Source organism: Gymnoscopelus microlampas, assembly GCF_963454915.1.
Source record: "Gymnoscopelus microlampas genome assembly, chromosome: 7".
In the NCBI taxonomy this organism is placed as follows: Eukaryota; Metazoa; Chordata; class Actinopteri; order Myctophiformes; family Myctophidae; genus Gymnoscopelus; species Gymnoscopelus microlampas.
Window position 1 is genome coordinate 49,270,693 of NC_139944.1, and position 13,010 is coordinate 49,283,702.

At 41.4% G+C, this 13,010-nt stretch overlaps 1 protein-coding gene across 1 annotated transcript in view; it reads right to left on the reverse strand.

Annotated features, from left to right (window-relative positions):
• The window catches only part of camk1b (calcium/calmodulin-dependent protein kinase Ib), a 90,104-nt gene extending 77,642 nt beyond the window's left edge, over positions 1–12,462 (reverse strand). The window contains exons 1-2 of the mRNA XM_084061606.1: positions 12,374–12,462; positions 2,701–2,820 (exon numbers count right to left, since the gene is read on the reverse strand). Of these exons, the coding sequence (XP_083917732.1) occupies positions 2,701–2,786 (86 nt within the window). The 5' untranslated portion in view covers positions 2,787–2,820; positions 12,374–12,462. The remainder of the gene's footprint in view (positions 1–2,700; positions 2,821–12,373) is intronic.
• Between the last annotated feature and the right edge of the window lie 548 nt (positions 12,463–13,010).

Genomic DNA, 13,010 nt, shown 5'->3' on the forward strand with positions numbered 1-13,010 from the left:
TAGTCCTTCTATGTGTGCAATAATAAAACAGAATAATGCGACACAGGCCAGGCTTGAGAGAAGCGAGGAACACAAAAGTCAAACAGAAGGCACGCCACTACATATTACGATGAAATAAAACAGCATTCAATCAAATGTTTGACATTGCACAAACCTGTTTATACCGGTGTCCCACAGGGGTCTATACTTGCCACCCTCCTGTTTTTTACCCTCTACACCAAATAGCTTGGCCAAAATTAACGGCTCTACAAGCTGATTATTAAAAAGGGATAAAAACGTTAAAAACTGGATATTTACTCGCTAACAATAAAAATGGATTCCGACCCACTGTTTGGGAACCATTGCAATAGATCAATATGTACATACAGTATAGACTAAGCTGTTTGTATTAGGTTCTGTTGAAAGGCCTTGTCTGTGGCTTCACTGTGAAGCTGGTCACGTGGATCCAGACACCAAGTTGTTGATTTAGGGATAACTTAAGTAGGAATAAACCCGGACTAGAAACCATTACTCCTCCTGCCACTTAATGTGTTATTCAATGGAGGAATTTTGTTCTTTGGTGTAGTCAATGGTTCCGTGTTACAATAGCCTGTTGTTGCTATAAAGTGCATTAGCTTATTGTTACTATGTTCTCTGTATACAGTACAGAGTTTGGCACAGACCTCAATAAAAGAGGCTGTAATGTGTACAGTATGCAGGCAGCCGCCACCCCCCCCCCCCCTCCATCAACCCCTCCCAAGCCCTCAAAGTGAGAATGCATGAGAGAACTCTCACTGAACCGTTTCCTGTGTCAGAGGTCAAATCACACATCCACATACTAAAGCAGGCACCAACAAAATGGAAACAAAAAACAGTGTCACTGAGAAACATTCCTGTAATCCACAAGGGTACATTTGTCACTGAAAATAGCAGATCTACAAGCTCACAACACTCACAACGCTATTCTTGCCATGCAACACTGTCGTACAACAAAGTGCAAATCAAGCTCAACTGTACTGTGTGTGTATTTCCTGTGAAGGCAAGGCAACCTTTATGCGTTTCCAGATTCAGGCTTTTCCTTTGAGCTCTTCGTCGAGAGGGATTTAATTCAAATAATAAGCTGAAATTAGCTGTTTGAAATGTGCACGAAATGCTCAAGTCATTTGCCATGTACAATTCACATTTGAGCGCTGAGAAATATCCCTTTTGTCTTGCTTTGAATGCATTATGCAACAACCTAGATACTTTCGATTCCAGCTGTGATTGTCAAACAATTCTCTCTCTCTGCCTTTTGTCTTGCTTCTTTATTCTGAAATGTGTTCCATTTTTCTTGGGTCCCTTACTTACGGGTCTATTTATTTACATTTGTACACTCTCAGAGTTAAATTAACACCCGTGATTTTACTGGGTAATGGGTACAACTTATAATGGCTGCCGATTAGAAGTCATTGTGGCCACGCACGCACGCACGCACGCACGCACGCATGCACGCACGCCATCCACTTAGTTACCACAATATCCACTTAGTTGCCATGTCTTGTTGTTGTTGCATCCATACTAAATGCCAAGCTGTTGACCTAATGAAAAACCCACCCCAGCCGGCACAGACAGTGTGCTGTCAGTACTGTGTGGCATCATGTCAACAAAGCAAGGCGGTTGGGAGCATCTTTTCCTCATGTGCCAGCAGTACAGCATTAATAACAAGCTCGCACGCACGGGCAAATGGCCAACCGAAACTGGCTCCTCATCTGAGCCTACACATTTCATCTAAGAGCCTACTCCCCCTTACCAAACATCTTTCTCATAACAGGAGCCCCAGCAGTCAATTAAGAACAGTAAACAAAGAGCAACGGCATGGCAATAACAAACATTGACGACCCATGCAAATCAAGAAAGACATCCGAGGAGCGAGCGTCTCTGTGCTTTGTGCAGCTGAGCTGAACAGATGAGCGGTATAGTCATTAGATGCATCAACCTGCACCGTAGCCACACCGACCGTGGAAACATTTTCCAGAGCGTGAAAGCTCGTCATCCCACACAGCTGTCTTTGCCAGGCAGAGCCCCGGCCTGGCCCGATATGTATATATATATCAGCCATTATTTGACTTTTTGGACGACAGTGGAATCTGCAATTATGCAGCGGACCTGTCTTGATATTTTAAGCAATTTCAAACTGCCATACGCATTTTTTGGGTTGACATTATAGGTGAACATTCTCAAAAGTTTTTTTAGCATATCTGCAATTTCTTATGAAGTTATTTGTCATATGTGCCCTTTGCAAGTTGTGATTGTTAAGCCTAAAAAACGAACAAAAATTCAGTTGTATTCATATGTTCCAATGTTCAATGCCAAACACAAAATTAAATCGTTAATCGCGTGTCTGCCCTGTCAACTTTCGATGGTACGCTACGTGCTTATCTTGGTGAACACGGGTAGCAGGGAATCAGGGTTCGATTCCGTTGAGGGAGCCTACCACAATTAATTGACAACTTAAATTTGTAATCGTGACTCTCCATATAGGACTCAAAAAAAAAATAAGGATCAGCATCAGAGCCCAACATTATTTTGTCATCGGTTGGGCTCCGATCCAGAGCGTGGAGACATCTTCCAGAGCGTGAAGAAGAACCTCATCATCATCATCATCATCATCCCACACAGACAGCTGTATACTGTAAAACAAAGTCTTTGCCGCTGGCAGCGGGAGAGTCGTGACACACTTACGTTCCCAGGGTCTCTTTGAAGTCATAGTTCTCCTTTACATCTGAGGTCTTCTTTTTCCAGTCGTGGCATTCGTCACCCAGTGGCATCTTCTTCTTTCTGTGATGACGGTCGGCTACAATACTGGAGGAGGAGAGAGAAAGGAAAAGGAGAAGAGAAGGAGGCAGCTCATTAACACCTATGGGTGTAAAAGAAACACACTTGACAACCCTTTGGCAAGAGAGAGGTGAGAGGATGATGATAAGCTCTCTTCTATACAGTCTAGGAATGTTGGGAAGGAAATAAATACCTTTGTGTGTCAAAACTACATCACGACACATATCACAATTCAGTCCATACAACGTACAGCATTGGTCCGGGGACCCCCAGGGGTCCTTGAGGGAGTTCCAGGGGGTCAGCAGCTAAATGATAATAGGAACCAAATTGACCCTTATGGGTCTATAACTCTGAGTGTTCCATTTTCACACTCTCAGAGTTAAAATAACATTTATTTTACAATATAAATTGGGGTCCCAGAGATAGAAATGCCATTCAATGGGGGTCCGAAGCCTAATGCATGTCAAACTGGGGGTACTTGAAATTAAAATGGTTGAAAATCACTGCTAGAATCTTCTCTTATGGGGGTCCTTGGCATACATTTTCAGATGGGGGTCCGTGGTACAATAAGTGTCAATTTGGGGGTCCTTGACATGAAAAAGTTTGAGAACCACTGACGTACAGGATGGGAATAGGAAAATAAAAAACGACCTGAAACATTGACCATTAAGCCAGAAGTGGAACGTTTATTAATTAGTCCAATCTGCTCAGTTCAAAGCTTGTTGGATGTGTGACTTTGAGGACATTAAGCACATAATGACACCTTTTCTGGGTTTTGGGCCTAAAAGTATGGTAATTGTTCGGGCCGGCCCAGTAGGGCCCAGTTAGGGCCAAGCCTTAATTTTCAGGCCCGTAGAGAATTCTTACCTGTACCACAACTAAGCCCAACAACACAGTAGGCACGCGACGGGCCTTTGTACTAGACTGGTTCTCGGGTGACAAATGAATGCAGACATACCTGCTCTCTTATTTAATTGCACCTTCACGACTGACTACACACACACACACACACACACACACACACACACACACACACACACACACACACACACACACACACACACACACACACACACACACACACACACACACACACACACACACACACACACACACACACACACACACAGAAACCATAAGTGTTTTAATTTATCCTCAGGACTAGGGCCTTCATAAACAAGGTAAACAAAAAGATGTGAAAGCATTAATAGCACCGTCACAAAATCAGTTACACAAAATTAAGGCAGAATTATAGATTGCCAAAAAAACAGGAGTGCTGCTGCTCCAACTCTTATGAGATGATCTACTGTAGGTAGTAGATCTGACCGCTTAAAGCCCAGACATGAAAATAATCAACTCGGCAGCTATTTCCGTGTCACTTTTGTCAGTTCAAAACATTCACATTCCTTGACATGAGTCAACGTGTTGTTGTTGTGTCCTCAGGACACACACACACACACACACACACACACACACACACACACACACACACACACACACACACACACACACACACACACACACACACACACACACACACACACACACACACACACACACACACACACACACACACACACACACACACACACACACACACACACACACACACACACACACACACACACATTGGCTCTGCGAGGAGGAACAGGGGACAGGCAGAACTCCACTATCATCATCATCATTATGTAAAACCTGCCCAAAGCACAATTGATAGGCATCAAAAGTGATGAAGTGATAATCAATGGACAGTGCACTTTATATGGTAAGTTTGGTAACATTCTCAATTTCTGTACAGATCACAAATATTTAACATACAGTCATACACAGTAAGTTGAACTGTGTAGTGGAATCAAAAGGGGAGGCGTAGCAGAGTTGTCCATCTTTATCTGAATAGAAATGTATGAATATTAATGAATATTCATGTTAGCGTCTCTTCCTATTACGGTCAGTGACTACAATCGGCCAATGTTGTTGTGCTCTCTCTCTCTCTCTCATTTCAAAAATAGCAGATCTACAAGCTCATATAGCGCGGCACTCGGTGCCGCGCTATATGAGCTTGTAGATCTGCTATTTTTAAAGAATCTTGAAAGCCTTGGAATATATATTTTTTGAAGCGATCATTTGTAACCATTTGTTCCAGGGACCCCCAGAAGCACAGATAGGTCTCTCTCTCTCTCTCTCTCTCTCTCTCTCTCTCTCTCTCTCTCTCTCTCTCTCTCTCTCTCTCTCTCTCTCTCTCTCTCTCTCTCTCTCTCTCTCTCTCTCTCTCTCTCTCTCTCTCTCTCTCTCTCTCTCTCTCTCTCTCTCTCTCTCTCTCTCTCTCTCTCTCTCTCTCTCTCTCTCTCTCTCTCTCTCTCTCTCTCTCTCTCTCTCTCTCTCTCTCTCTCTCTCTCTCTCTCTCTCTCTCTCTCTCTCTCTCTCAGTGGCATAGCCCTCTTGCTGCCTCTACTGAGGCCTGAAGTTGGCTTGGTGTGTGTCGTCATAGAAACCCACAGGAGCTGCTGTATGGTACCGTATATGATGAGAGGCAGGCATTGCACTAGTGTGTCTAGAGGCAGGTGGCACAGCTAGAGGTGGGAGTTTATTTCAGTCACTTTGATAGCATGGCTGCAGCATCATGAGTAATTATGTTTCTCCTCTGCACTGAAACACACAGAGGAAGCGTATATATAGGGAGGGAGCAGCTAATATTGTACAGTATTAAGCCAGTGGTTCTCAACCTTTTTCAGGCCACGACCCCCTAAAATAATCATATTTGAGATACAGACGTACAGGGAGGCAAACACCTCCCTGTACGTCTGTCTAGCTATAATAACAGAATATCTTCATTGAACTAATCCTTTGTGTATTCGGTCCAAGTTAGGTTGGATCCTGTTATGACAATAAAGTTGGGCTTAATGTCCTATTGAGTCAACAGTTTTTATCATGAACAAGAAGACTGGATCTTCCAGTTTGCTTATCATTATTTTCTGAGGTATATTTTACAGCATTTACTTCCTCCACAGAAGTTCTGCCTGCCGGTAAAAGCTATTTAAATAAAAATGAACAGTGATCTAAGTGGCAAACCGGCATGCAAAGCGATGTGCTTTAGGGGAAGTGGTGAGAGGAAGTCTCTCATTTGTGAAAGAGCTCCTCAGTTACTAAAGGAAATCATCAATATCTTGGTCTTTCGGCCTATTCATGTTAAATATGTGTTTTTTTGTTGTTTTAACAGTACCTTTCCATGCTGCACGAACTGGTCTTTGAAACATTACCTTAATCCATTACGACAGGGAAAGCATCTGTGTCATTTTAGATTTCTTTGGCTATTCAAAAATAGCATAGAAGCTCATAGTGCGGCACTCGGTGCTTGTATGAGCTTGTGCAAATCTTTGAATATATATATTCTACAAATGTTTTCTAAATCTAAACCGTTTTTTTTTTTTAACTTATGTTGCTATATCAGTGGCTCTCAAATATTTTGTTCCAGGGACCCCTCAGAAGCAAAGATTTGATTTACAAATGTTTGTTTTAATAAATATATATTCAGTGTATATTAAAAAAAGATCCACGATTAAAAAAAGAATATATAAATATTATTATTCATATATTTGAATAGCCAAATAAATCAAAAATGACACAGATGCTTTCCCACTCTTAAAGGGTTAAGAAACACTGTACCTGCTGCTACTTTTTTGACCCAGCCTTATGGCATCAACGTTCGTTATGCATACACCTGTCCTGACCTGTATTTGATGCAAATGTTTCTAAAGGAACATGTACACGCCTGCATATGACACTAATGTTCTGAATATTGTGTACATAGTATACCTGCTATCTGCTGCTTCACACCTGTAAACCTGTGATGTGACAAATAAAACTGATTCCGATTCTCCAGTTGCCGATAGCCTGATGATAATATACTGCTCAAAAAAATAAAGGGAACACTTTGATCCCTTAATTCTTTTGAGTTTCTTCATGAACTGTGTACGTACTGCTAACGAAAAAACTCAAAAGAATTAAGGGATCAAAGTGTTCCCTTTATTTTTTTGAGCAGTGTATATGACATGAATTAAAAGGTGGTGCAAGTGATATTTTATTGTAAATACATAAAAGAATAACATTAAATACAAATATGTTATTATTATTAAATATCTCTCCAGCTCTTTAGCAAACAGAAAAAAAAATCAGGTGGGATATAAATTTCATCCAATCAGGAGACAGAACCCCAGAAAGACCATTTATTAGCTTCAATTTGTTTCAATTTTGTCTGCTCTTCTTTTTTTCCCCTCTTTTGTTCCATCACTTCCAATTTCACTTGTTCAGCCTGTATCCTGTTAACCTGACTCCGCCAGATGGAAGAGGCTTGCTTCACACATTTGTTTCACAGCCTATCCTGTATGCGTTCTCTATCCTTCATGTTTGGATGAAATTGGTATCCTGTCCTGAAAATGTATTTTCTCTGTTTACTAAAGAGCTGGATAGACAGGGATAACCCAGTAACTGAGCAAACACTCCAGCAATGGTTACAATGGGAGTATGGAGCTATTTAACACTTATTTTAACAACATCACTTACAGCACCTTTTTAACCACTTTCAACCTGGTGTCCAGGTTTTAGGGTTGTGAGCTTGTAGATTGGCTATTTTTCATTCTATGGTGACAGGGCTTTAGTGGTTAACACTATTCCAAAGTACTCTTTAAAGGAGTAGTTCACCCAAAAAATGACTTATTTTCTATCAATTGCACTCCCCATGAAGCCTTGAATCCATGGATTTATTGTTGTTTTTGTGGCATTCCTAAGCCAATAATTTGATTCCCGTCTCCTACCGGCTAATGTATCCGGTAAGAGACACAAAGTAGATTATTTGTGTCTCCTACCAGATACACACCCGGTCATCAAATTATTGGCTTAGGAATGCCACAAAAACAAAAATAAATCCATGAATTCAAGGCTTCATGGGGTGTGCAATTGATAGAAAATGTGTCATTTTTTGGGTGAACTCCTCCTTTAAATGTAACTCTTTTAAAACTTTAAATAACTCTCTTGGTCTAGACATTTAGAATCCATTTCTAAGCATGATTTGAATACAATAATCCACAAAATATTACATACCAGTAAACACATCTGAAAGAAGAAAAGAAAAGAAAAATAAACAGAACATCTTTTATGATTTATTCTTGCTTTTTTATACTAATGCTTTCAGTGCAATTCACCTCAATTCAACCTCACCAAGACAAATTCCTCCTATGTGAAAACATATCTGGCAAGACAAAGAATTCGGATTATTCCTATAGACTACTAGCCCTAGCCCTTACAAATGCTGTGACTGTGGGCAAATTGCAAAATAAATTCCAACTTGAACAAGATATAAAGTCATTTCTAATGCAAGAATGGAGCTTGAAAGGGCTTTGACCCAGATTTATGCCTTGTAATAGAGGGTTTGGACTGGACACAATGGACTGTAGACAGGTCAGTGCAACAAGACCAGCAAGTTTGGGGACAAAAGACTACTGTACGAGTGAAAACGCCTTTGACACATTCTATTTGAGATATCTCACCTTTTTTTTTACATCCGCTCTAACTCTGAACTAAAGACATCATGAAACTATAAATCTATCAACTCCTGACAGTACCTCCTATCACATATCAATGCACCTCAGAGCTGCATTGATTTAAATGGCTATATATTAAAATACCAAATTTTACACAAAACCTATGAACGTTCACAATTCAAAAGCCTTCGACACATTTGCTCTTCAGTAAAAAAAAAAATATATCACAATCATTTGGATCAATTGCCACCTGACCTGATATCAGACAACACATTCAACATATGTGATTTGTCACCTCTCTTGACTATTGACCAAGAGTTAAAGGACAATACTAATATAACATAATAGCCTTTTGTTTTTTCCTACTTAAATTGATCCCAAATGACTGGCCATGGGGTCTATTTGCAGAACAAGCCGCCATAGTATCTGACCGGCGTCATGATGAAGTATCGCGAGGAGTGGAGTGGATGTGACTTCACCCCACGTTGGTCTGTTTAGCAGACTACGGCGGCTCCTGTGGGACAACCAAGGCCTGGATGCGTGTGTAATGACAACCAATAACAGAACAAACAAAAATAAACACTTTTCACACCGCAACAAATAGCATAAGTACCGTTATGCTTATGGGCTCCACTCAATGCTATGGGGGTTGCTGGGGACTGCTGGAGAAGCTGGACGACAGGGGCAATTCTGCAAATAGACCCCATGGCCAGTAATTTGGGATCAATATAAGTAGGGGAAAAAAGGCTATATTGTATTTTAGTCCGGACTTGTCCTTTAAGAAAGTAAAAGATCAATTGACAGCAAAGTTAAGACTTACACGGGACCATGTGCAGTATAGGAGCACATACATACATACATACATACATACATACATACATACATACATACATACATACATAGTGATAAGGAGACAGGAGAGATTCATGCAGGTAGTACAAACATTTACAGGACCCATAGAAGCCTCCGTTCATTTGATGAAATAACTTGTGTCTAATGATACAAGTTAAGCCTGATGCATGTTGCTCGACAAAAATAGCGTTGCATTTGAAAATGCGTTTTATTTTTGTTTTCAGGCTTTTTCCACCGCTCAAATAACCTGGAGGCGATGAGGGTTGAGTCTTCAGGTGTAACAGGGAGAGGCACAAGAACTAACGCAACAGAATCCCATTCCCTAAGTTCTACTAGGGCTGGGCAATTAACCGAAAAATTTGAAACAGATATTTAGAACCAACAACCGAATTAATGTTCGGGAATCGAGAAGGAAGGTTTTTTTTTTATCTTTATTTTTTTTACGAATCAAGTCAATTGACACGAAAAAAAATATACTTTGTTGTACAATGACGGCTTACAAAAACAGTGAAAATAGCTGAGCTTGCAGATCTGCTATTTTCACTTTCTCAACGTGTGATTTGAAGTCATATGGCCCAGCCCTACGTTCTACTAAACATGCAGCATTCATATTATACACCCTCGGTAAAAAAAAAAAAAGACTAAACAAAAACTAAAAACGGTTATTCATATTCATGGAGAGAATTGCTGTGTACTCACTGGTTTCCCATTCCTGTGAAGAGCAGTGGATAGAAGAAATGCACACACAATACACACAAACACTGTAAGTGAGATGGCTGCATGACATATTAGATGAAGACTCTGAAAATGAAACGTGTGCATGGCATGCATGTGTGTAAAGTCCAGTCCACACACCAATGAGTCTCAATGCAACCAGTTGCAACTTGCAACCAGTTGCAGCAGCGGTCTGAATTGAATTGCAGGTCGGTGCAGTTTGGGGATTCTGTTGCAAGTGGTTGCAAGTGGTGGTTGCAGTTGCAACTTGTTGTGTTGCGAATCATTGGTGTGGGCTGGGGTTAAGACCACTGCTTTTAGATAGAATAGATTAAACCCCAAGCACAAACATACTCATATGCACGAACACAGGTACACACACGCACACACACACACACACACACACACACACACACACACACACACACACACACACACACACACACACACACACACACACACACACACACACACACACACACACACACACACACACTTCCTGGGTGGTAGAGCTTGTGGTTTATTGTCAGGGGGGGGTGTGCATGTATAGTAACAAATGTATCACAAAGGGTTACTGTCAGTGAACATACTGCTGCCCCAGTGCCCCACGGTCAGATGGATCTCATTTTCAGCAGAGATGAGATTCATTGACTTACTTACAGGGCTATCTCCTGTCCTGTCCAGTGGTCAAATACTCGCATTAGAAGAACAATATCAGTCACCAGAACCAAGCATTGCAATGGCTTTATATAGGAAGGGGGCATTTCTGATAAAAATGAATATCAAATATATAAATATTGAATCAAGCAACTTAAAAACTGTCTGGGGGGGGGGTGTGGGGGGGGTTGCATAACAAAAGCCCTAGTAGATGTTAAAAAATTACCCAAGAAGTGTCCCCTTTAACAACCATTTGTCTGTGATGGTTTTACATAAACTACACCATGAGGAACCTACATACAATAGGAACCGGAATAAGCATGTGTGGGGTAATTGCAACAATGGTTCTCTATTTGCCACTGGTTACGGTCTATCGCTGACAACCATCAGGAAACAAACACTAGCGTTAGAGGTCCCTCGACAGCCGTGGAGCACTTCGATGTCACTGGTGCCTGTCTGGAATGTCCTTGTTGTCACTATCAAATTCTATACAGCACAGCCATGCAGGTGGCAGACTGTGTTCCACTGGGACAGCGGTGTCAGTGACTCCCTTCAAAATAATTAGCTTATTAATTGATTAAACTGCTGGTGGGTGAGAGATGGGGGGGTCAATGTGTGTGTGCAACTGTGCATGTACTGGAGGGAGGGCGAGAGTGAAGGAGGGAGAGATGATAGAGAGGGGGTAGAGAAAGAGAGGGAGAGAGAGGGTGCAGGGAAAGTGAGAGGGAGAGAGAGGGTAGAGAGAGATAGATAAAGAGATGGAGAGAGAGAGAGAGAGAGAGAGAGAGAGAGAGAGAGAGAGAGAGAGAGAGAGAGAGAGAGAGAGAGAGAGAGAGACACACACACACACACACACACACACACACACACACACACACACACACACACACACACACACACACACACACACACACAGCAAGTGGAAGCAGGGAATCAGGGAAAGTATTAAGTGAAATCCCCAAACACACAGTGGTGTTTGAACTATTAAATATGAAATGATTAATGATACACATACATAACATCAAGTAGCCTTGGATGATCAACACTATCATAAATGTAGCCTATTTTATCGATTTTTTACATTTGCATAATAGATACGAAAGTAAAAGTCAGACTCGATAAAATACATATATGATAGATAGTCTTGATCCAAGGCTATAAACATCAAGCAATTTCCCACACAGCCTCAGTCTCCATGTGATAAGTAAGTCTCATAAAAAAGAGAATTGTCTTTCAGTTTCTGTGAAGATTGGACCAACACTGTTTATTTGAATTTCTGTCATTTGTAGGTTGACTTCACACATAACTGAAACACTGGGACGTCTAGTCTACATCTAAAGTGTATCATTCAGAATGCAACTGTGTATCCAGTCTCTTGCACATTGCATCAACCAGACCACAGTTCACACTTTGCACTCTCTCAGTGGTGCAACGTGTGAACGAGCTGAGCTCACCATAATTACTAAATGAGCCCAAACAATAAACAAGTTTATTTTCAATTGCAGTGTTTAATAATATCAGCTATACTGAGGGTGGTAGCTGCTAGAGAAATAAAACTTGAACCCAAAGCTGCTCCCATAGCAACGCAATCTAAAGATAAGAAACGCTTTACAGTATAACAAGCCTGTATAGATGATAAGGGGGTCAGCTGTCAGCAGCAGAATGCATGGGGAGCACAGACAGGGGAGGAGGAGCGCTCCAGATACAGTGTATCGGTCCCAACGTGATTTTACCTCGCATCACACAGTAGTTAGTATCTAGAAAACAATTCAACATTCAAGTTCATAAGTCCATAATAACAAAAGAACAGCCGTTATTACCTGCAATGGGTCTGTTTCACAGGTCGAAGGAGCGTCTCTCTCTGCTTCTGTGTGCGTGTGTTTCCAACTCGTTCAGAATGAGAGCCAGGCTGCTGTTACTTGTATTGACTCACCAGCCAGCACCAGCCCGGCACGCCCCCTGCTGACGTCACTGTACAGGCAGGGGGGTGGGGGGTGGTGGCTTCAGAGTAAAGTGACAGCTGCAGTGGCCAATCAGAGGGCGTCTACTGTGCACAGGTAAAAGTTGTTCGCCAGCTGCTCCTCCCCTTTGAGCATGAAGCAGGTGCGTCTAGTCATGATGGTAAGTGTCACAGGCATTTACAGTATATCTATGGTGAGTGTTGCCTCAGCAAGTACAGTTTTTTTTAAAACCCCTTCCATCCTCCTCTCCTCCTCCTCAATACCGTCCTTCTTTGTCCAGTGTTTGTTCGGTAACACAGTGGTTCTCAACCTGTGGGTTGGGACCCCCAACATGACTTTGAGGGGGTCCCCAGATGACAGTAAAGTGACAATTTAAGGACAATTGAATGCCTTTTTAATACCTAAAAAAAGAAAAGAAAAAGACCATTACTGCATCAAAAGTAATCAACAAGCTATACTATAACAAATGGTCAAACATTGGCCAAATATTTTGAAA